At 41.3% G+C, this 25,942-nt stretch overlaps 1 protein-coding gene across 4 annotated transcripts in view; it reads right to left on the bottom strand.

Moving 5' to 3' along the window:
- Window positions 1-15,699, bottom strand: part of NREP (neuronal regeneration related protein) — a 29,743-nt gene extending 14,044 nt beyond the window's left edge. Inside the window, exons 1-3 of one of the 4 annotated variants that reach the window (XM_082621421.1) lie at window positions 15,489-15,699; window positions 14,867-14,908; window positions 13,521-13,589 (exon numbers count right to left, since the gene is read on the bottom strand). In XM_082621421.1, the coding sequence (XP_082477547.1) occupies window positions 13,521-13,523 (3 nt within the window). In that variant the 5' untranslated portion in view covers window positions 13,524-13,589; window positions 14,867-14,908; window positions 15,489-15,699. Of the gene's footprint in view, window positions 1-13,520; window positions 13,590-14,866; window positions 14,909-15,040; window positions 15,203-15,308; window positions 15,410-15,488 lie in introns of those variants that run through there. The other 3 variants (XM_082621420.1, XM_082621419.1, XM_082621422.1) reach the window with 3 other exon arrangements.
- Window positions 15,700-25,942: the final 10,243 nt, after the last annotated feature.

Consider the following 25,942-nt stretch of genomic DNA (forward strand, 5'->3'; position numbering starts at 1 on the left):
GCATTTAGCACAGCATAAGCTTCTCCTTGCCCCATGACCTCAACAAATATGTTAATAAAATCTTTACCTCCCTGGAGTGGAACCAGAATAAATATTTACTTAACACATCTGAGTTCTAAGTCTGGACCACCTTATTCCCTTATATAAATTGGTTTTCATTTGTAACCAAGAAATCAGAAAAACACCACATCTTGCAATGTTTCTCCTACTTTTAAGGTGAAAGAAAAGAAGAAAGAAGGAAGGATGAAAGGGAATGAAGGGAGGGAAGAGAGGAAGAAAGAAAGAGAGCAAAAGACTGAAAAACAGGAAAACAAAGGAAGGAAGGACGGAAAGAAGGAAAGAAAGAAAACCATATTGGGCCCCAGTGCACCAAACTGCACTTATGAATTTTTGAACTGTATTCTCTGCCACAAATGAGAGTCACGCTGTTGATATGCTTTCCAATACTAGACATCTGGAACTAGCAGGACTTTTTCCAAGCACATTCCAAGGTTAATAGGAAACATCTAGACTTGCTTTTATTAGCTGGCTTGAATAATTTTAGGTATGCTGGGTTTCAAATAACTATAAGAAGTCTGATTTCTACTCACCAAGAATACTGATATTTCTTTCCTCTTGTCCTGAAGTTACTGCACTATCCACTAAAATCTTATAAAACTTTTCACCAACAACACGGAAGAATAAGTCCTCAAAACTCAGATTTCTTTCGCTAAAGCCCTCAATCAAAGGCTAGTGAAACAGGTATTTATTTATCTGGACATAAGGATTTGGGGTTTTTCTTGATCTGCATGAATGATGAGATAGCCAGTTGCTTTTGACGAGCTTGTGGACACTTCAAAGCATTCCTATTGATGACATGAGCAAGACTGACTTTTCCAGAAAGTGGGTATTATCTCCCAAAGTGCTCATTCCGAAAGAAGTTATTCTTGCTTTCCGTCAATGCACCCTCTTCTGCTGGCAGCTGCAAACCGCTCAGCATTTAGCAAAACACATTTCACAGTTCAGTGCTTGTCTTGCACCGTCTTGGTCATTCAAAGACTGATAACTCTTCAACAGCAAACAGCATCATAACAGATCACTAAATTTGGAGGGAAAATGGTTTCTGTTGTGGAGAGGGTGTAATTAAAATTGGTTTAAATCAGAGGCTAGCTGATTATCTTATAAGAAGTTTGGCTTTAAAAAGGGGGGAAATATAGCCCGATCCATATCTGCATGCTGTAAGTGTTTAGGTCACAAACAGGGCACTAAGAGGCTTCCAGTAACCTGTCCTCTATGAAAACTGGCAAAAAACTAAAAGTACAAGAGGAATAGAATAAGGTTAGGATGGATGTGCCCCTGTACACCACCTGGATTTTCAGCCCCACTGAGTACAGCCTGGTCTGATTCAGTAGAAGTCTTCTCCCTGACAAAGGCTCAGTCAGGCAGTACCATGGGAAGCAGAGAAGACCTATGGGGGCGGCCACCAACCCAAATCGACAAGGTGTTTCAGTACTTGGAGTCACCCAACAAACACCTCAAGAGTTGTGAAGATAACTGCAAAAGGAATGCCAAATTAGGAGGCTAAATTCCCTGGGAAAGGGATCACATATTCCAACTGACGCGAAAAAGCCAGCTTTGGAAACTCGGAACTTCATTCCAAGTCCTGACTACATTCTGCGACAACAGAATAAATTGATATTGACATCTTTTGGGCTTTTCCCCCTCAGTCCTTCTTCCACTGCAAACCAATCAGCAAAACTATACTACTCCAAAGGAAGAGAACTGTGAGCAATGCATGAGGGTTGTTGGAACCCACACGGGCAGAGTATGTAAATTTGGAGACCCAGAGTTTTCCATGGCAATGCATACTAGAGGTCATTATAATTTTTTTTTTTAATTTTAGGCATGTTTTCCAGGCACACTCATTTAATCCTCAGGGTGCTGTTGCAAGGACGAAGTGCATCAATACCTGTAAAGCCATGGCAACAGGGTCCAGCACACAAGGACTAAGTGGATCTGGGGTAGCTGTTATTATCATCACCCTCACAGTCTGACAGATGAGAATGCTGATGGGGAGCAGTCAGGGAGCCTGCCCAAGATCACATACCCAAGAAATGGAGAAGACAGCATGCAAACCCAGCCTCTCTTCTCAGAGAACACGGTCTCTCAATATCGGTCTTCTCTGCTATTTCCCCAGAGCTACCTGCAGTGGCGTCATGAGGCCCCTGAGAGCTGGGGCCTGTTTTCAACCCCCAAGTAGGTGCTGAGCATCTCCACTTAGTGCCCTTGTGATGAAATTTAGATAAATTTCTGACACCTACTATCAAGAGTAGTTTTCTCAGAAATATTTGTTACTCTGCCAGCTGTGTTTCTGATAAATAGCTGCCCTCAAAAATAACTTACCTAAAAAAATCAGCACTGTCTGAGGGCACAGAGGGTGTGCTCATCCACGTGTCACTACAGTAGTTGGGAAAGACTACTCTTAGAGCAGCAACTCTCACTTGGCTACATGAGGGCTGCGGATCTAATTAAACCCAAGCAACACTCATCACCGCAGTTTTGTCTTTTTTCAGTTTTCCCTGGAAGGAAATGTTCAGCACAATACAAATATCTAGCAAACACTGCAGCTAATTACAAAGGGCATTTGCTGAGAAACCAAATGGTTTTCATATGACCCCTAAATGAACTCTCAAATGACTTCTTCTCTGATGGCTTAGTAACGGACAGTCTAATTCAGAATATTTTTCTTTCATCAGATGCCTTTGAAATCATGTTCACTGTAACTTTGCTTTTCAAAATTTTAATTTCAGAACAAACTGTTTAGTCAAAGGAGAATTAAACTCTTATCTTTACCAATGATATGCAGATATACAAACCATACACTACGTATAAATATAAAGTAATCCTAATTGAAGAGGAAGAAAATAAACACTTATTAGACCAGAGAGGCAGTGTGGAAACTACTAAGAATGGTAATTCAGAAAGAAAAAAAAATGTAACCTGATTCCATTTGGAAACTTTCAATTAACGTAGTAGAAATGCAGTCAGTACTAAAGACAGAAAAATGGAAAAATAGAGATCAGGGAACAAGCCAATTATTAGTTATTACTATCATGAAGGTAACAAATAGAAAATAACAAGGAAAGTAGTATCTGATCCTCAGACTACAGGCAGAGTACCGTATTCAATCAGTCAAAGACATAGTACCCCTCTGGGTTTGTCTGAACAACATAAGAATACTGATCAAATTGGTAAAAATTCACATTAACTATCGGATGAATTGTTTATATGATGCCAAAAAAATTTAATTGAATTTCTGATTGAATTGATTGTGACAGTGTAGACAATTAATCCTGTAAAAGAAAATTAAAGTTTCAAAAGGAGTCCTCATGAAAAAAAAAAGCATAGGCTTAATGAAGATGAAATGAAAAGATATGGAGACTTGACTCCCAGACCTTGATAACAAGATCAGAACAATTTAAGATTCTATTATCAAGAAGTGAACAAAATATCCAAAGGCCAGAGGCATTCTGTGATGCATAATTAGACCTAAGTCTCCACAGGGCACCATGAAATGGAGCCTTAGTTGCGGTCCATAGCATCTAGGCTTTGGAAACAGTCAAATCCAGGTGACTAAGGATCAAAATTACAAAGATGAGAAGGACTCCAAGAAGATGTGGGCAGAATTTTTGATGCTCTATTAACTGAAGTGGTTGAGTAGATATATTAATTGATTATCCAATCAATAAATCAAGAAATAGTTACCAAGTACTTACTTTCTGTGAAGCATTTAATATTTAGTAGGTAGCCTTCAGCTCTAGAGAATGAACATCTTATCAAAGAAAATGTCCCATTACCTTGGGCTGGAAGTGCCAAAGTAGCAAAGAAAACCCTTTTTTTTTTCTCTCAAAAAAGTCTTTTAGAGCTAAGCCACCAAATCCTGGATATCTATTCAGGAAAGGAGAGGGCTAGTTAATGAATTCATCTTTTCAAATTCTAATTCTCTTAGCCATGCAACCACAGAAAGTACATGAGATCGCATCTTTCAAACAGTGGATCCATTCCCTGCCCAGTATTCATTCTCTCAGCCAGTGTTAACTGAGTCCCTACAACGCAGCAGGCACTAGGCTAAATGTTCAACCATGTGCTGCCAAACCCACATGGCACAACAGTGCACGCAGGTTCAGCAACCGCCTGGCAAAGGTGCACAAGAACAGACTCTCCCCTCATGGTCTCAGTAAGCCTTTTGGTAACTTTCACTATGACGACAATGAAGGACACGAAACAGTCCTTCTTAGTAAAGTACTTGATAACAATCCCTTACTTGGGTCATGTTTATAAGTATCTTAGTCAGTAAGTTTTATCCATCTAACTACAGACGCTAGTTTTTCCTTGACAGTTCTGAACGCTGGCTGCCAAACACGCAGTATCTTCTCCTAATTTCTACTCTTTCCTGTCCAAGAATGGGTTCTATATCCGACACTGACTTTATCCAATAAAAGTGACCTCAAAATGTCTGGACCCATTTTAAACACAACTTTTGTAGATTTCTCCCTGTTCAGCCACTGGACTGCAGTATTTTTCCCTGCTGGAATTGTATCAAACACAATTCAGACAGGAAGGCTGTTACCTGCCCCAGTAATCAAAGGACACTGGTGTGTGATGGTGATCTGAGTAAGGGCTGGAGTGGAGAAGGGAGAAGAGCTAGAACCGGGCAACGACACCAAAACTTCTGTGCACGTTATGAATCTCCCTCTTGTTTTAATTGCCTATTGGTATGAGTCTCTGGCTCATATTTTCACTGGCAACAACTATTCAGCCATTCTCCCTTTCTTTCCAGTCAATGGCTCTGGTTCCCAATTTCAGCTTAAAAGGGGCCAAGAGACCTTCCTTTCATCGAGCACATTCTCTTAAATATCTTCTCCTTCTCCTTTTCAAACAGGAATTATGTTTGTATTTTAGTCTATGAAAGTGAGGATAAACAAGGATAGTGTAAAATCAAGGGTTTAAAAATACTTCCAGCTAGATAATCCTAACACTTTTCAGGCACAAAGCTTAGACTGGAAACCATCCTAAGGTAATAAGAGGCAATCATTTCACTTATGAAGATTTCATTACCTTGTGAAACCAGAGCAGATGATGCTCTACCGTCATGAATGCCTTAGTCAGACTGCTGAGAGGCAAACTGGGACCACTGGCAAAACACCATTGATAACCTGGAGCACAAGGGCACCCCACAGCCAGTGTTCTGGATGGATGTGTGACTCCACCCTAAAGATGAGAGTCCTCTTCCAGCAGACCATACTGAACTAACCTTCTGGACACTCTCAGGGCCTCTTCTGTCTAAAGAAGTGTACAGGAAGGGAGCACAGAACTACAGAGCTGGTTTTCTCTTGTGCTTAGACTTCACTTAACTCTCTCCTTTTACCTCCCTAACAAACACTGAGCCTTCTTTATTCAATGAGAGGGGTTTTCAGCAGTAAATTCATCACCTGTCCATGGTGATCTCATTTCCTGGGTCATACATTCTACAATCTGCACTGTCGCGACCCTGCAAAGTGTTGAGCTATTACTAGTTGTAAATCTCAAGGTGAACCACCCGGTTCCGCCCAGAAATAACAGATCTCCATGTATCCCTGAGCTCTGACTCATTCATTTATTCCACAGACATTTATTGATTACTAAGAATGTGCCAGTTCCTACACAGGTACTGGAGCAGTGGTCAGAGTGGTTCATGGAGGTGCAATCTATTCTAACGTCCATGAAGGTTAGGGGTTCCTTCTACTTTGTAGGAAAAGAATGCCAATCAACTTCACTAGCTGTTCTAGAGTTCCCTCTCAATGATGAAACTTTCCCACATCTGAACTCACCATCCTGGTAGAGGAAAGGGAAAAAAATGAGGCATCACAGCCTCAACTGCTATCATAAAAAGAGGCCTGATGTTCACTTACTAGTGGTCAGTGTTCGTGTTTCAAGTTTACAATCTTGGAGGGTAGAAAAGCATGCAGAAAGAAGCCAGCTACAAGTAGACTGTTGTGTGATGAGTGTACAGAGGAGCATGAGATCATTCCTGCTGGATGTCCTGGGGTGAGTTTCGTGGAGGAGTTGTCATTTAAATGCAGTCTGGAAGAAGAGCTTTATTTTGTCAGGAGGAGCATTCTTTCTAGGACTGAGTAAGCAAAGGCACAGAGGGAGGGCCTCCTGGGGCATGTTCAGAATAACAAGTGGCCTGGTCCCTCTAAGAAAATATATGCTATAGTAGCTAGAAATAAAAGATGAGTTCACATAGTTCCTGGCATGGTTACCCAGACACAGAAATTAAACTTATGAAGGTTTAAACACCCAAGTTGAAAAAAAAATACTTGAAAGTATGAGGTGGGAGTATGGCTTAAGGAATTCAAGGAACAGTGCTTACCTATGTCACTTACTGAGAGACTTAGGGGATGAGTCCAACCTCATCTGAAGGGGCCAAAGGAGCCGGTAAAATCATTTCATATTGAAAACCTTGCAGCTGATGCCTTCTGAGTCTATGCTGTTTCCAGAAGAGATTCCAGAAAAATCCTTCTTGGTCTTGGCTTTCGCCAACTTCTGTGTATCATGTGACAAGATTCCCTTATGGTCACTAGACTACTGACTAAATTAGTAACAGCCTGTAGGCCTCAAATTGTAAACAATTTTATTATGGTGATGTAAGTGTTGGCTTGAACTTTGAATACGTACATCTGGCTAATCAGGAAGAAGGAGAGAGAGAGAACCAGCTGGGTGCGTGTGGTTACAACTGATTAGCACATGGCTACACCCAGTTAGCCTCACAGAAGGGACGCATGGGGCCTCCTTTCATGCAGCTGGCATGGCAGCAACACCCTCTCTGGCCAAGTGGACACTGATGAACCCTCTGGCATTTACCAGAGAAGGTGCTGCCACCTTCTCCCAAGAAAGAGATTACACGTGTGCTCCCTTCCCAATTCCTTCCAGCTAGGGAGCGTCTTTCTCTTCCACCACTCCACCCTGACCCAAACACAGTGACAGGCAGCAGTAAATTAGGCTGACAGTCGGTCAGAAGGTGTATGTGAGGGAGTGTGTGTGCCCTTTTCTGTTGGGCACAATCAAAACGCCAAGAACCTGAGGCAGGCTGGAACCTGAGGGAGAGCCTCGGGCCATCTCCAAGATGCCCGCTCAGTGGCTTCCTCTGGCTCAGCACATCAAGTCCTCAACCTCTAGGTCGAGTGTGTGAGGTCTGTCTTTGAGAGCACAGAGGCCCTAAACAGGGAGGAGGACGTTCCCTACTGTAGTAAAAACGCATTACGCTCACTCCTGTAAGCATACTTTACTTTTATGAGAAATATGCTTTTCTCTCAACTAAATCTACCGGAATATTCTTAATTCTTCATTCACTCAATATTTGTTAAGGATTGATGCTAAGCCCTAAAAATCTTAAGAAGGCATAGTACCTGCTCTCAAGGAGCTTCTAGGTTTCAAATTTTGTGCCGACTCCAATCAGTTGTTAACAGAACAAGATTGTGAGGATTTGGAAATCATATTCAGGGTGAATAATAATAATGAGCGTCAAGACACCGATTAGCGATGTCTGCCACAGGTATATAGCAGGAGTCCGTGGTGGCACACATGCCATATATTTGTCATCTCTGGGTCTAGCTGAATTTCTACCTCCTTAAAAAAAAGTTTTCGCCTATAATCCCCAGTCCCCAATAATACCACTCTTCTGCATCTTACAATTTAGCACTAGATTATACTGCAAGACAATGTTTAAATTTGTCATGCATATTAGTCTTCTTGCCACAACTAAAATATAAATCCACTGAGGGCACTGGCCAACTGTGCACTTTCCATAATGCAAAGAACTAAGCACAAAGAAAATACTCAAAAAAAAAAAAAAAAAACACTTGTTCAGCTGACATGGGAATATATGCATAACCCTACTGCTATCTCTTCTCATTTTCTTCAGTACTTTCAGACATGGCATCTTTGTTTTCTTGGGACCATTTTCAGAATATCACAGAATGAGATTATACTGGAAATAAATAAAGGCTTTAAAGTTCCAATACTGGGAGCAAAGGTCCTCCTGGATCCCAGAGGGGATTTTTAGGATTCCAGGAGAAGCTACTGTGAGTTTTGAGTACCACAGCTGGATCAAACCTAGAGAGCTAGCATCGTACCATGTTGTTCAGAGTGTGGCTCTAAACACCGGTAAAGGTGAGCAATTGCAAGCCATTCTTTTTTGGCAAGTGGCTTTATGGCTTAAGCACAATTTTTTTCTCCTGTTAATAAATAATGGATGATTTCCCTGGTGGTGCAGTGGTTAAGAATCCACCTGCTAATGCAGGGGACACAGGTTCAAGCCCCAGTCTGGGAAGATCCCACATGCCGCGGAGCAACTAAGCCCATGCGCCACAACTACTGAGCCTGCGTTCTAGAGCCCACGAGCCACAACTACTGAGCCTGTGTGCCACAACTACTGAAGTCCGCGTGCCTAGAGCCCATGCTCCACAACAAGAGAAGCCACTGCAGTGAGAAGCCTGCGCACCGCAACAAAGAGTAGCTCCCGCTCACTGCAACTAGAGAAAGCCCACCTGCAGCAATGAAGACCCAATGTGGCCAAAAAACTAAACTAAAATAAATTTATTAAAAAAAATCAATATGCCATTGAGGTACATTAAAAAAAAAGGAAAATAATTTGCTGTGGAAACTAAAATTACACTCACTTCAACTTCCTAGCTCTTTAGAAGAATGGAAGGATACAAATTACTTCTAGTCCACCAAAACTAAACAAGATTAAGTCATTAATGATGAATTTTTTGAAAGTCCAACTTTCAGATATTAGCATGTATAGACCAAATATTTACTGAGCTTCTAACATATATTTAATACTTTATTAAGCACTGTATATGAAGTTTATAAACCCTCTGGGAGCCTATAATTTAGCTGGTCAGTGAAAGAAATGTATGTGATCCAACTAACAAGTAATGCAGGAGAGTATAATCTAGTGTTACACTAGGTTAATACCATGTCATTGCTACTAATAACTGAATTGATATTTAGAATTTAGTTGAGAGCCATGCTAATGCTTAAGTCCCAAACCATTAGAGCTGCTAATACTGTCACGCACTAATAGATCAGTTTCAGGATCACTGCTGTTTTTTTAAACCACTGAGATGAGAGATTCTTGAAGCTGTCCTTAGGTGCAAAATATGTCCAGAAATACCCATTTCAGATAAATATAGAACCAATAAGTAATATTTTTAGTAACCGTAATTCCTACAGCTGTGGGCTGAGATTTATAGTTAACCTGTTTTCCAGTACAAAGCAAAGGAGTGTTTTAAAATTAGAATTTTAAAAAAGTATCTTGATCAACTAAGATGACACAGTCCATGTACATGCAATATATTTTCTGGTATATTCAAATTGGACTTGCTGGTAAGACTTCCTTATTGCTAGTCTTTTCCTGTATAACAAAGGAATTATTCAGATAATTCAGGCAAATCCCTCCCACTACTACCTCACTCCAGCAACATTTTGAATAGCCAAGATAAATCAGACAAAAATCAACTTTTTTTTTTGTTTTAAGCATAATTATTCAGATAATTATCTCAACCCTCCATTTCACTTTGGTTGTGAGAATAAGACCTTAAAAGACTTTCCAGCCAGAAACAGCATTTAAAAAAATATGAGCAAAAAAAAAAAAACAAAAATAAAAAAATATGTGCAAGAGCAAGGAGGCCACAGTACTTCACTCCAAGGCTCCCAGTCAGTCCAATGTAAGTGAACACGATGTATAAGACTCATCATCTGGAGGTTACTCATTTGGATTACTAAAGTATTCATATTTTAGAAGTGTATTTTCTGATTTTAAAGTATTCATCTTAGGGTTTAAAATAAAGTGAATTCCTTCAGTGTATTTATGAAGATCTGATTTACATGCCAGTTTTTAAGAATTGCATCAGGTTAAAATAGAAGAAACAAACAAACAAAAAAATAGAATGGTGCTTTAAATAACTGTTTATTCCAAGATTTCTGCCTAAATATCTTCTCCTGCCTGAAATATTTATTTAGTTCAAGAGGAAGCAGGACTGGGGCTAAACCCAGATAGACCATCCCTACTGTCCTCATTCCCCAAACAATTCCCAATTCTCCCCTCACAGTGTGCTAGAAGGCCTGGTGAAAGAGAAGATAGTACCATCTAAAATTACCCTCCTAGGTACTTTTCAGCATCTCCACAATCAAGAATCACTAAGCAACTTGTAAATTTACATTCCAAAACCCAACGGCACAGCTACCAACAGGACCTCATCCCTCTGCAATCTTTGTATTTTTCTTTAAACAAGGAAACCTTATGTTAATGGAGAGATTATTGAAAGAGTCTCCTTGTAAGCCCATGAATGCCACTTCACAGACTGTACAGAAAGCAGAGCTCTATGAACGGTACAATGGAGTCAACTCATCTTTTTGAAAAGCTCAGCATCGGTCTTAGAGAGAATCTAAAATTGTTCCAATTCCTAGGTCTCTGTTAAAACATAATGAGCCCATGCTTATGCCACTGTGAATCTATGGCACATCCATACTTGGAGGCAAGTTTACAGCACAGAGGGTAGTCATGTTGAAAATAAGGACTTACTCTTGACATTGAATTAAATAATTTAGTTTTTCAAACTATTCAATAAGACCCATCTACTCATTCTGAAGTATGTTCTTCTCAGTGATGTACCTGAAGCAAGTACCTTTAAAATAAAACAGCTAAGTAAAACCAAGGACCCATATAAAATATAATCTTAGAAATTAAATTTAACAAAAAGCCAAATATAAATTAAAGAAATGCTGAAGATTTCTCCAGACTCACAATATCTTTGTTAATTGCAGAGAAGGGGGTGGTGGGGGGACTAGAAAAAGGTATGCTTACTAGAAAACTGAGGGATGAGTTATTAAAAAAAACATTCTAGAAAACTAAGATAAGGCAAACCACAGTCAAAATTAAAACTTTTAACAGTCCTCCAAAAATGCACAACCCCAGATGAACTGTAGTCTATGTAAATGGTGCCCCCTGGAGTTGTGCCCAAAGGGTCCCCTACACAGAACACAATGTGATTAACGCCTTGTACTGTTAACAAAGCAGTTGTATTTTTTTGATAATGCAAAAGGCACATTAGTATTCTTTAGTGCCTTCAAATTATCGTTGTGAAACATCACTTTAGGGTATGTCAAATGTCTAAATATTGAATCACTCTGTTTTGAATTCTGGAGTCTACTAGTTAATTTCTTACTCTGGAATGAGTTGACTATAAATTTGTATTTGGAATAGGCCCTTTACTAAGCAGGTCAAATACATTGAAATTAGATCCTCTTTAATGTTTTAAATTATGTAAATGGAAATACACATTTAACAGAAAAGGCATGTTTGTATATTTTCTAGAGGTGGCCAGGTGTTAACTCTATTGCTTCTCTAGTACTAGTTTCTACTGTATACGGGCTAAGTCTTTAAAAAGCCAGTTACAGAGATCAGCAAAGTAATCTGTTTTAATCAAGGAAAGAAAATAACTTCATTTTTCCAAAAAGGAGAAAAGGAGGTATAAGACCCCTCTAATATCAGTTTTAAAAAAAACACAATCGAAACTTTTTTTTTTTTACATTAGAATGTGAAAAGACTTTGAAGACCTCAGACCTCCTGGAATAAGAGAATTGCTAGAAAGTTACTTGGAATCACCCACGGACAATAACTGTCGGTGGTTTCATTTCAGGCAATGGGCTTGTGCCAAAAGGGACTGACATCTTGATGAAAGGATCACCAAAAAGTTGTGAGAATTTTTCCATGACTCAAAATCCTTCCAAGAGCAACAAATTGTGACTTCTCATTCTGCCACCATACATAAACGACAATTGTAAGAAAGTGACACATGTAGTAATAACTTGAATTTGCTCTTCAGCATGCAAATCGTTCCAACTTTCATTCTCGGCTTTGGCACACATGCTTGCCTTCCACAAAGCTCACTCTGCTCACTACTATGGAAACATGATATTTACTCTTTGAGCCTGATCTATAGGGCTAGTTTTGGCAGAGTCAGTGGTCAAATTGATGTTCAACCAAACTGGTCACCTGACATATCACAACACACATGAAACTTCATGGTCTATCTATGGTGACACAAAGGGTAAGGTTCTGGGATAAAGAGCTACAAGACAAGATGATGTGGCCAGTCACAGTAAAAGATAATTAAATAAACAAAAATACTTTGTAGCAGTTTAGTTTATTACCATCCTAGAACTCTATGACAATGGCTAGTTAGGAATTTAATATGGAGTTAGGAACCATTTGCACAAAACCTACTGATTAGTTTAGTTTTCTGTTCATCCCTTTTGCCTCCTACCTTAAGTTCCTTAATTTGGTCATTATCAATCTATGTCCAAACAAGATCTATTTGATTAGGTGCTTTGACACCCACCTGTTGAAATGACAGTTGAGGCATACACAAAAAATAAGAGCTTACTTATTAACAGAATTCAAACAGAATTCATTTAACAGCTTCTGATTCATTTTTCTCGTTGGAAGCTTATACTTGGATTGTTCTCAAAGAAAACATCAAGTACATCGGATTCAATTTTGATTCATTAAATTCCTCCCTCGTTTAAAAGAAAAAATGAAAACTAAATTTGGAAATCACACACTCTAAGTGGCAAAGAGGTGTTTTAAAGAGCATAAACATCTGCAGTAGGACATGCTGTACTTAAGTGAAAAGTTTCATGACATTTCTGTTCTATTTTTCAGTTCAACTTTATTTCCATAAAGGAAATTTTTCAAAGAAAATTAATACACTTATTCAACTGTTTTTAATGTGTATTTCATCTATTTCTTTAATCAGTCATCAAACACTTAACTGCCTCCTCTGTGGATCATAATGCTTGTCAGAAATAGTTACACTTTCATTTAGAGGATAACATGCTTACCTTCTAAAACTGAGCAGATATCTCTCATAAATGAAGTTATAAATCAACAACAACAACAAAACACTAATTATGTTTGAGATAAAACAGACAGTGTATTAATATAAAAGTCCATGCTCTATGTATATATTGCTTTTAAAGACAGCAGATTCTGTAGCTGTTGGATTAGCTGGACACAGACTCCTACTTTTGGGGATAAGTTCTGGCTATCTCTAATAGAAGACTCATCGCTTTGTTTGAGCCCTACTGCCGCCACCTCTTCCACGCATGTCACAACATATCACTCTTCTTAAAGAACAGAATGGTTTCTGTTGTTGGAGTTAAATAAATCGTCACTTCTGAAAGAGGAATTTCAGTTTTCTATTCAAAATGATTGAAAATCAAAAGACCTAATCCCTAATTCACTACATCCAGTTCATATAAATTGCTGTACTGCAAAGCTCTCCAGGCTAGAGACAGAACCTTTGAAAGGTCAGATGGGGTAGGAACAATGGAGGGTTCAGGCAGGATGAAGGTGGGTGGTTGATATTTATATGGAATAAAGACTGATAAGAAGCAACTGAGAATCTCCTCTGATGACCAATGCTTACCATTTTGAGAATCCTTAACAGTCTTGGCCTTGCACCCTCCCTCTCTTCAGTCCAAGGAGACCAACCAACCTGCAAAATACGTTTAAATACAGTAGACAAATTGCCCCACCACAGGTCAGCAAATGAGAAAGCCTGTTTAGAGGCTACAGACAAATAACCATTTTCTGTGGTTAAGCTAAGTTACATGCAAATTATTGTAACCACTGGGGCTTCTGAAAGAGCTTTTCAATCGGTCTGTAGGCTTAAATAGGGGACAAAGGAATTCCTGGGCTATTCTTAGTGTTGGGTTCATCTTTAAATTGCAGGAGTTCAAACTTAAAAGTAGAACCAAGTGATAAAAATAGATTGTTTTCTGGCTGCTCTTTGTTCCCAGACATACTACTGGCAGTATATTTGCAATCAAGACAGCAGAATAGGAATCAGCCTTCCACCGCGTAGTGTAATGCCTCAGAGTGGATATTTTTGGAAATGGCACTGCATTACATAACCTTCCGTGCTTAAAAAAAAAAAAAAAAAAACTACACTGAGGGGGAAAAGTCAGGAATATACACCATTATGCCCTTCTCCCTAAACCAAATAAACATTAATGTACATGCTGCAGTGATTTTCCTCTCAACCTTTGTGTCATCAGAACACAGTTCTTTTGTTAACATAAGTTAAGACAAAAATTAAAATGAATGGAGGAACTAAAAGTTCTCTAACAGGGTATCTTAAGCTCTTCGAGTTTTCCTATAATGGTATTACAGATACATATAAATGCAAATCAGACTATTATCATCATCAAGCAAAAAGCAGTCAGTTATTTTTAAGCCCTCCCTCCCCTGAAGTTCAACTGCTTTATAAGAAAATGCAGGAAAAAAAAGTGTTGCAAGATCGAATGCCTGGAAAGACCCCAGGAGGCGACAGAAGCTTTGAAAGAGTAATAAAGTCTAAGGATGGAGGGACACAAATTCATTTTATAAAAGGCGCGGGGGTGGGGGGAGGCTTGCATGCACCAAAGTGCATCTCATGAAAAGAAACAAAACAGTTCCTAACAATGCTTTATGAGCAAGAAGAACAAAAATTAACCACACCAACAAGCAAAAAACCCCACCCCTTCGCAAAAGAATTCTCCCTCTTAACTTGTGCATTTTTTTAAAAAAATGCCCAAGTTAAATTCCAGCCTTAATGCAGTAGGACCCAAAATGCCAGAATTTCTCCAAGTACACGCTTCAGCTCTTTAAAATTAAGAGGGAAGAAGCATGAACTCTGCAGGGTTGAAGGGTCCAGCTAAGAGCAACGGCAAGAAATCGACACAAAAGAGAAAGCAGCGCTCCCGGCCGGGGATGGGAATGGCATATACTTACAGACAAAAGCCCCGCTCCCTGTTCACTCTCTCCTCTCTACACCTGAAACACAAATGTGGATGAAAAAGGGTATCATGCTAGAAAGACAGCTGGGGGATGGGGAGAGGGGGCAGGGGGAGGGAAAAGGGGTGGAGGAAGAGGAGGGAGGAGGGGGAAGGGAAACAAAACCCAAACCAGCTTCACTTCCAAGAAGTGCAGCCTTGGAAAAAGGAGGGGAAGGTCTCCCTGCCTCGCGCTCTCTCTCTCTCCAAGAGTGTGTGTCTCTTTCTCTAAGAGTCAGTTTCTTTCTCTCTCTCTCTCTCTCTCTCTCTCTCCCTCTCTCTCTCCCTCTCTCTGCTGCTAGTGTGCTAGTGAACAATGAGCTAATTCTGATGGGCTGGTGCGGCGCCAGCGCCCCAGCCTTGCTGCCACTGTGCTGCCGCTGCGGAGCCAGACTGCTTACTCGGCAGGAATCGGCGACTCGGGGCCCGGTCGGCGAGCGGCCAACGAGCGCGCGCCCCGGCCCTCGGCACCCCGGACACCCCGCTGCCCCCACTGCGCTGGCCCGGGCCTGGGGGACAAAGGGGCCCGCAGACAGGCGCGCCGCCCCGGCCCCGCCCCCCGCAGCGCGGCGCGCACTCACGCCGGCCCGGCCTCTGTTGCCCCGGCGGGCTTCTTCGCCTCGACGTGCGGTTGCTTTTCAGACAAATAAGGAGGCGGAGGAGGCGGTTTGGGGGCGAGCCAAGCGTGAAGGCGGCCAGGGCGCTGCATAGCCCGGCGGCTGGCCAAGGCCGCGGGGAGAGGCGGCGCGGCCCGTACTGTAATAATAAACCTGCAGCAGAGGGCATCTGAGGGAAAGAGGACGGCGACGGGCGGCAGCCGCCTTCCCTTTTATGTGCCTGTCCCGAGCGGAGCAGAAAATGGTGCCCGCGGCGGCGCGGAGCCACACAGACACACAAAGAGCCGGCGTTGCATGCGTTTGCGCACGACCCGGGTCTGCCCAGCCGGGGACGCGCGCCCCGCTCCCGGCCGCGAGGAAGCCCGCGGCCCGAGCACCCCAGCGGCCCTGTGGCTGCGCGCGCGCACACACGCAGGCACACACATACACACACACGCGTGCGTGCACACAGTCACACGCGTGCACAGGCAGCAAGAGCTGAGCTCTGATGTGATCAGCACCCTCCCCAGGTGCTCCCTTCTCCTTCCCTGAAGGATTTAGTAGGTTCCCTACTCTCAGCCCCACTGAAATCATACTTCTGAAAATTGGAGATTGCGTTTTAAAATTGGTTCTTTGCATTTCTGATTTTTTTAAACCTCATCTTTCTAATTTAAAATCTGACTGTCTTTTCACAGTAATGTAAAAGCTCAAAATTTTGCTACAAATTCGAACTGGTTTCGTTGCCAACCAAATGGGATATAATTTTATGGTAATTGTCAGATGTTAGAGGACAAGATTATTTCCTAATTAAATTGCTTTCCCAAGAGAAAAAAGATATAAAGGATCGTAATGTCTTTTAAATTTTCCATCAACATTTTACTTCTAATCACTGAAAGCAATGTTTTCCATTATAACAATCAAAAGGAAAGGGCGGGTGGACTTACAAAACTAAGTTATTAAACATATATTTATAGAATGTCTTGTTTTTTAGTCTTAAGTTTTTTTGAGTACAGAAAAGCACACCTTAAAAAGCAATGTTTTACACTCAATTATAAAGAATAAATTCTCTGTAAGCTTATTGCCAGGATTATAGATGTCCTCGCACACTACCAAAGCAGCAAGTACTGATTAGGCTGCCAGCGGGTGCGATGTTTAAGGGGTCCACTAGGAGCTTCCTTGAAGTAATCTAAAACATCACAGTCGTTTTCCTGCCAAAAAAACTTACCTTGGAACCATTACTAGGAACAAAGGGAAAAAACAAGTCTCAGTGAACTTCCCTAATGCCTTCAGGGCCAGTGTTCACCAGCCAGGAAAGTGATGGAAGGCAGGTCTGCGGAGTAAACAGGGCAGTGGGATAGGGCAGAAGCCTGGGGGCTGCCTCTGCAGGTCTGAAGCCTCAGGAAGCTGGTAAAGGGTACCCCAACATTGAGATCTTGGGCATTCACCTCAGAGTCAGACTCGAAACCCAACAGGGCACTGCCACATGAACCAAAAATCTATCCCAGGAAAGTATGTTCAAAAGGTACTTCTACAAGAAAACATTTCTACACACACACACACACACACACACACAAACTGCCTTTAGTGTTTATGCAAAATTTACCTAAGATGATGTCCTTTCAAAACACAGGGAAATTTGGAATTTATTAAACGTTATTTTTTCTTCACGTGTAATCACAGACATCTAGGTGACACAGATTTTTTAAGTAATAAGAACACTGGGTCAGGGCTTCCCTGGTGGCGCAGTGGTTGAGAGTCCGCCTGCCGATGCAGGGGACACGGGTTCGTGCCCCGGTCCGGGAAGATCCCACATGCCGCGGAGCGGCTGGGCCCGTGAGCCATGGCCGTTGAGCCTGCACGTCCGGAGCCTGTGCTCCGCAACGGGAGAGGCCACAACAGTGAGAGGCCCGCGTACGGCAAAAAAAAAAAAAAAAAAAAAAAAAAAAAAAAAAAAAAAAAGAACACTGGGTCAGAATCATAATCTATTTACTGTGTTCCAGAAAATAGTTGCAAACCAACCATTCAAGAAACACTCCTGAGTCCCTCTGGGTGTAGGAGACTACACTAACCACTAGGGACCTAAATAGGACCACCCACCACGTCACCTCACTCAGGAAATGTAGCAATAGCTGTCTCAGGTGCTCCTGGCTGTTATGCTCCGTCCCACTCCCATCTATCCTGCGGGTGACATGGTAGACCCACTCTCCTGAAATACTTTTCAATCACGGTACTTACTCCCTGCTCCATTACAGTACAAAGACCATACTTAGTCTTCCACTTAAAATTCGCCACAATGTAACCACAATCCAGCTTTCTAGCTTTATCATCCCATCTTTTTCCCATTCATGGTATATCAGTCCCTTGCATCCGTATGGTTCATATTCATCCCTAGACTATTAACGATCAGGAAACAAAGTCACACAGACACTGACTTAAACCAGAGTGCCTCAACCTCAGTAGTATTTTGATGTTTGGGGCCAGATGACTCTTTGATGGGGCCAAGGGGCCCAGTGGGGAGGGGATAGGGGGCCGTCCAGTTCATTGTAGGATGTTTAGCAGCATCTCTGGCCTCTACCAAGTGGATGCCTGTAGCAAGCCCTGGCTGTGCCAACCAAATATGTGTCCACACATTGTCAAATGTTCCTTGGGGGGGGAAACTTACCTCTGGTTGAGAATCACTGACTTAAACAATCAGATCCATTTGTGAGAGGAAAGAGGTAGCCTTTCTTGAGCTATGTGGACCACATGCAGGAGGGACAGAGACCTGAACAAAACTGAGGTTTTCTTAGGAAAGAGGAAAAAGAAGAATGCAATGTCCTTATCTTAGACTTTACAGACTGCAGTGAGGGGGTAGGGAAACAATCAAAGACAAAGTTACAGTGCATTGTGATAAGGACAGTTGTAGAGTTCTACACAGGGTACACTGTGAACACAAAGCCTCCTTTCTTAACCAGACCAGGGGTTCAAAGAAAGTTTCCTAAAGGAGGTGATGCTTAAACTGAATCTGTGAAGAATGAACAAAAGGTAGCAAATTGAAGAAGGGGGAAAGAGACATTCCAGCAGAGACGGGGGCAGATCATAAGCTAAGAAATGTGATCGCTGACTGGTGACAGCCAGGTGACAGAAGAGCCCTGCATCAGAAACTGACCGTTGTGTTCTATCCCTGACATGTATGCCAAAGAATAGTCCATCAGAGGACTTGGTCAAAGGGAGAAGATGTACTTTAGAAACAGGGTTTTCCTTCAATCTCTCTTAGATATCTGGTTCTCAAATATATCCAAATGTATATTCCTGCAATTCTATTTGTTTTCGGCCTAAGTCATTGCTTGAGGTAACAAGTTTCATGAGGTTGAATTCTAAGTGAAAGGCTGTGTATAAAAGTGGTTAGAGCCAGGTCTCTATGACCCTGGATAAGTTCTTTATCCTTTTAGTCTGAGTTTCTTCATCTTTCGGTTGGGGTTTACATTCTAACCCCAGAGTGCTGTATTAAGTGGAATTGCATACCATGTTTGGCCTTTAGTTAGCAGTACGTACACAGTAGCTTTATAGAATATAATAGAAGTATTATCGGAAACTTTATAGAATAAAATGTATATGACATATATAGTTCCTCTCTGGTCAACCCAAATGATGTGTGGCTCCCCAGTGACTCTTGGGCCTTTTCACTTGCTGTTCCTGCTGCCACAATGCCTCTTTCCTCTTCTTCAATGTGTTAACTCTTGCTCATTTTTCACAAATTTGGGTTGTGTATCACCTCCTTTAGGAAACTTTCTTTGAAGCCCTGGTCTAATTTACAAAGGAGCCTTCATGCTTACTGTGCACCCTGTGCAAAACTCTACAATTGTCCTTATCACACTGCACTGTAACTTTGCCTTTATTTTTCTGTCTTCACCACTAGGCTGAGAATTCCATGAAGGAACAGACTGAAGACACTACTGGTCACCTGCCTGACACCCACTGTCTCTTTCCTCCTCCACATTCTTAGTGAAACCCTGATTTTGTCCTGGGCCCCATCTTTCCCCCATCCAGCCCATGATTCCAGGGAAGATGACCCTAAGGAGTAGATCCTAATTATTTTAGCCCATCAGTGTATTGGATTGCCTGGATCTAATAATGCTCATCCAGAAATGAGCATGTGACCATCAGACTGAAGGGAAAGAATTATATTGCATGTAGAGCTAAGAAATTTGAATTCTATGCTTAAAGCAATATAGAACCATTAAAGAAATTCACTCTGAAAGTGACATGACCAGATTTTTTTTTTCCTAGAAAGACTACTCTTAGAGCAGTTTGGAGGATGAATTTTAGTGGGGAGAAAGGGCAGAATTGAAGAAATAAGATGAATTAGGGGATTATTACAGTAATCCAGGTGAGTAATTATAAATAGCCCAAATTAAGGTAGAGACCATGGGAAAGGAGATGAGGGAAGGAGTCAAGATACGTTCCAAGGTAGAATTGCAAGACTCATTAGGGGTTTAATAGAGTAACAGGGATTAGCTGGAGAAGAGAGCCCAAGATGATTCCAGGTTTCTGGCTCTGTAACTGCTTAGATGATGATGGTCCCTCCTGAAACAGAAAACACAAGAAGAAGAGTGCATTTGGGAGGAGAAGGAGGCGATGATAAATTCAATTCTGTACCTGTTGAGTGTAGAACTCATACACTCAATACTCCAACAGCAAGCTTTGAGTAATTTTCTTATCACTACCTCCCTTTTCCTCCTGCTTCCTTCCTATGAGAGGCTGAATTGTGTCCCCTCCAAAATTCATATATTGAAGTCCTGACCCCCAGTATTTCAGAATGTGACTATATTTGGAGATAGGGTCTTTAAAGAGATGATTAAGGTAAGATGACTCATGAGGGTAGGCCCTAATCCAATGTGACTGGTGTCCTTATAAGAAGGAGATTAAGACACAGGCACACACAAAGGGAAGACCCTGTGAAGATGCTGGGAGAAGATGGACATCTACCAGCCAAGGAGATAAGCTTGAAAGAAACCAACTCTGCTGACACCCCAATCTCCAGATTTGTGAGAAAATAAATTTCTGTTGTTTAAGCCATCCAGTGGTATTTTGTATGGCAACCCTCGTAGACTAATACACCTGCCTTACCCCAAACATCCAGAAGACAAAAGGATTTGTAATATTTCTGTTTGTTATGAGTTTTAGGATATTGTAAAATAGAAAGTCCAAGAAGGAGCCTAAGCCTAAAGAAGTAACATGCCCACTAAGGGCAAGGCTTTGTCCAAACCCAGAAAGTTATATTAAATATGTATATGAAAGTTGTAGTGATGGAAACTCATCTGAAATTCAGGGTTCATGGTTCTCAGAACAGCATTCCAGAACACATAAGGAAACCAATTTACAATCAACGCTGTCCACTTGCAAGTTTCCAGCTGTATTTACACAGCTGCTGAAGGCAGCACAGATGAGGATTCTCCACTCCACCACTGAGAAACTCACACTGAGAATATGTTCAGAAAAGTGTCTTCATATCTGAGAATTCAGTAAGTCTCAGGAAGTAACACAACATCAAGAACTGAGCCATTGATGTTGGGGACATTGGCAATGAAAGGAGGAAAAATAGGTTTATATTTAGCAAACTGTGAAATCTGAACATAAAAGTGAATATAGGATAACTTCCAACTTACGTCACTCTATCAAACATAATGATGAACATAGCATTTGAAAGATAAAGGACAAATGTAAGAGATGAGGAACTTTTGAAAATCATGGTGATCTCAGTCTTGTATTTTGCCCAACATCTAGAAATAATTGAAAGTCCCTGGAAAAGTCAAGTTAGCCCTCCTGTAGGTGAAGAACAAGCTGGCTGTTGTAGAAACAAAGAGATAAATGGAAGGAATGTCTCAAAGGAAGATTTATTCAGATTATCCTACTATGCAAAACAGACCCATATGAAACATATTTTAAAATTAGCCTTCTGCTTGCCTTAAAACTTATCTGAATGGTGGTGCAAAACTTTAAAAATAATATGAGTGGTAAATGTTGTTCCAAAACAAGTATAAGGAATTTAAAAATCCCAGTGTGTGTGTGCCCATGTATGTTTGTGTGTGTGTGTGTGTGTGTGTCAGCTAATTGGTCTTAACAAAGAAGAAGGGGAAATTGTGAATTTTTAAAACTGATTAAAGTAATCAATGAATATTCTCCATAACACTGGGAAAATGCAGAAACATGCTCTAAGAAGCTGACAGAACGTACACCATTCTAGTATATGAAGGTAGTGCTCACCTTATTCAAGACATGGAGTAACAAATAAAGTCTCCAGATTTAAATATCCCTTGATACTGTGCCATGGCTAAAACAACATTCTATAAATACTAAATCTATTTTTGAAATTAACTCAAGCACCTTGACAGCTGAGCTAAGTTCTGTCCCCTTACAGTGGGATTTGTCATCCTCAGACTTCAGGATTTAATAGAACCTGAGATACCCAGGGTTATAGTTTGGGGAACCCTCGTTAGGCACTTTCCTCACCTCATCACCCTTCTCATCTGACCACTTAGTGGAGAATGGAGATGGAAGGAGGAGGCTGACCAAAGAGAGAAACAGCTGATTGGAAGCCAGAAGGCTCTTTGCCTTTAGTATGAAGTTCTTCTTTTAAAAAATTGGAGTGATTTACTTCCTCTCCTTGTGGAGATACTCAAGAAGGTAAACCCTTGCCAGAAACTTCAGACATCAGATGTTGTAGTTCCTTGGAATTCATGGGAATACACATGCAAAGAATGATGAAAGTGTTTGAATTTAAAAATAATAATACTTTCACATATTTTTGTTGTACCTTCTTTTTATCTTGTAAAAATCTTCCAATATATATCTCATAAGCTTCAAGAAACAGATTTTATTATTCCTATTTAACAAATGAGGGAAAAGGCAAAAAAATTGAAAGAAGTCACTTAGGATCACAACTCTAGCTAGTAACACTGATTGGACTATCTAAACCATGACTAGACTGCATTACTTTTCACCAAAAGCCCTCAATTCCCCAGAAAATAGCATTTGAAACAAGCATTCCGGGACTTCCCTGGTGGCGCAGTGGTTAAGAATCCGCCTGCCGGGCTTCCCTGGTGGCGCAGTGGTTGAGAGTCCGCCTGCCGATGCAGGGGACACGGGTTCGTGCCCCGGTCCGGGAAGATCCTACATGCCGCGGAGCGGATGGGCCCGTGAGCCATGGCCACTGAGCCTGCGCGTCCAGAGCCTGTGCTCCGCAACGGGAGAGGCCACAACAGTGAGAGGCCTGCGTACCACACACACAAAAAAGAATCCGCCTGCCAATGCAGGGGACATGAACCCCTGGTCCGGGAAGATCCCACATGCCGCGGAGCAACTAAGCCCATGCACCACAACTACTGAGCCTGCACTCTAGAGCCCGTGAGCCACAACTACTGAGCCCATGTGCCACAACTACTGAAGCCTGCGCGCCTAGAGCCCATGCTCTGCAACAAGAGAAGCCACCACAATGAGAAGCCCGTGCACCACAACGAAGAGTAGCCCCCCACTTGCCACAACTAGAGAAAGCCCGCGTGCAGCAACAGAGACCCAACCCAGCCAAAAGTAAATAAATTTATTTTAAAAAAAGAAAGAAAGAAAAGAAACAAGAATTCCTCCTGGGCTGAAAGTTACATCTGTATCCTCATTTCACAGACGGAAAACTGAGGTGAAGAGAAAGCCACCCAATTACTTAATATAATGTAAAGAGCGGAGCTGAGACTTGAACTCAGGAAGTCTGACTCCAGAACCCTGTCTCTTAATCATCATGTTGTTGTACCCACACTGCTGTGCCCTGAGGCCTAGAAATTCCCAGATCCAATGGACACTGGTTAGTCCTTCGCTCCTTGACTCCCCTTAATTTCTTAGCCTTTACTCTCTGGCTTCTTTGACCTTTTCACCAACTCATCTTCTGTCTTCTACCCCATAAATTCTGGCAATTTACAGAAAAGAGATGGTTCTGCAGGCAGAACAATTTGTAAACTTGAGATTCTTTGAAGTGATTAACTTATTTCACAAATGGTTTTGAATGACACCACGTGCCAGTTACTCCACCAAATACTGGTAATGACGTATTGTCAGAAAACAGAACTGAAAAACTAAGGTTCTCTTCCCCGCCCCGCGCGCCACACATATATATTCACTTACATACCTATCCTTACGGTTCCTTTTAAAAGGGCACAGCTTTCAAAACCTCAGGTTCATCTTAGTTTTGGAGTTGCGTGTTTTTGGCATTGGCCCTAAATTAAACATCTTTCTAGAGTTGAAAAATGTGTCCTAAGCATTTTTTAAAACAGGGTAAAGTTTTTTGTTGATTCTCAAAGGCATCATAATAAAACAGTGAGAATTTGACTCTGTGATTGGAAAGTCCCACGAGACTTTCCTGAAAATGCTGAGAATGTGCACATTAAGAAGCTGAAATCAGAAGAGTCCAAGAAAAACTGCCAGGTCTTCATTTGCATGGATTTGCCTCATTTTGCACCAAAAGATCAGAGCCTTAAAGCATCCAGCTGTAATCCCTTAACTATGCCCTGAAAAGGTTAAACACTGCTCCTTAGTAGAGAGAAAATTCTTAGGTTTAGACAATCAAGATCACAAGTGCAGAGGGTGGTGCAAGGTGGTTCTCCATTATGCATCTTCAGTCGCCTCCTACACACTGAGTCCACTTGGGATGGACATCTGAAAGCTCTCCTTGAGTCTCCCTCCCTTCCATTGTCTACCAGGCATTCTTAGCCCTTTGCCTCCCCGACTCCTCCTCTTTTCATCCTCCCTGGAGTTCTGTTGCTTCCTCCTCACAACCTCAAGTTCAAATTAGCAGCCCATTGATTTCTCCTCCAGGGAGTCGGGTGTCCTTCCGGTTATGGTGGGAGAAGGGCTGAAGGCCCAGGAGAGGGGTTGGTGAGAGCTTTTTCCCTGGAAGAGCTGGACAAGAGGAGAAAATTTTTGTCGTAAATCATATGAATGGTAATTTTTCATTGCTTGCTAAGTTCAGAACCTTCTTTGTTCCTTCTGTCAACGAATTTACTTATAGTTTTGCAGTTTAAAATGTCCTGAGTTCTTTTTGTCCAATTTTCATAAGTTGCAATTTACTTTAACTTCTCCCCCACCCCAGGGATTTAAGGACACACATGAACAAAGCCTAAATTGGTGATATATAAATGGAATCCATGCAGTCAATGCTTCAACTTGAGTTAGGCTAAACTGAGATTAGACAAAGGTGTATTTGGGGGACATATATGAAGGAAGATTTTATGAGATAAATTAATGAGATAAACAAAATTTAAGCTTTTAAAGTCTAGTTTTATGTTTCAAAGTCTGGCTTCAGCACATTTTCAGTAATTTTCACAAAATGTGCTGCAAATTAAAAAAAAAATTATTAAAGCAGTCCCTGAAGGATCTATGCTTAGGAGTAGTTCACTGGCAACTCTCCTGAGTGGCTTTACAAGGTAAAAAAGTAGTGGAAATCTCTGTCTCCAAGACAGACCTTTTTCCCTTTGCCTAAGTGTCCATGACAAATCCCTACCTGAATGACTCACAGGCATCACAAACTCACCTTATCCAAAACTGAAGTTATCATCTCCCTTGGAAGTATGGGACCATCTTCTGTTCTCTGTTTATGCAAATGGTCACACTTCCACATACTCATTCACACATGGTGGAAACCTTCCTTAAATCCTTCTAAACAATCCCCAGTTTGGGTGTTAATCCCATATCTCAAATATGGTCCTTCAAGCCTCAAGTTCAGTATTGCCCTTTGTGTGAAGTTTTCCTGATGGCCCCAGTTACTCCTCATGGCACCATTCATTAATTTAACAAATATTTATTGAGCATCTGCTTACTGTGTGCAAGGCAACGGGCTAGGCACTGGAGATAGAGCCATGAACACGAAAGATCCAGGCACTATCTTAATGGAACTTAATTCTACAATTACAATCACATATTCAAGATACAAGTAAAAAATTAGTAAGCAAGGCATTTTTAGATAAAGAATTTTTTTAAATGATGTGGCAAAGATTGACCCGGGGCAAGATGAGGGAAGGGGTATTCAGGGATGGCCTCTTTGATTGACACTTGAGCTAAGACCTGAATAATGAGATGGAGCCAGCAACTGAAAGATATGGGGGATAAGCATCCCTATCAGAGGAGGGGGGGGAAAGCAAGTACAAAGGTACTGAGGCATGAATCAGTGGGGGTGTTCAAGGATAGGAAAAGTGGGATTGAGATAATGTGACTAGAGTGTAATGAGGAAGAGAAAAGGGTACCAAGGATGAGATCAGAAAGGTAGCATTCTTCTAGTTTAGGATGTGTTATGTTGTATTGTAAGACTTCATTGTGTCTGCTTGTCTTATCACCAGACTTTGGGATTACTTCTGATTTTTGGATCCCTGATGTCTGACATAAAACCTGACACTAAGTAGATAAAATATCTGCTTAAT

Source organism: Mesoplodon mirus, assembly GCF_964341445.2.
Source record: "Mesoplodon mirus genome assembly, chromosome: 5".
In the NCBI taxonomy this organism is placed as follows: Eukaryota; Metazoa; Chordata; class Mammalia; order Artiodactyla; family Ziphiidae; genus Mesoplodon; species Mesoplodon mirus.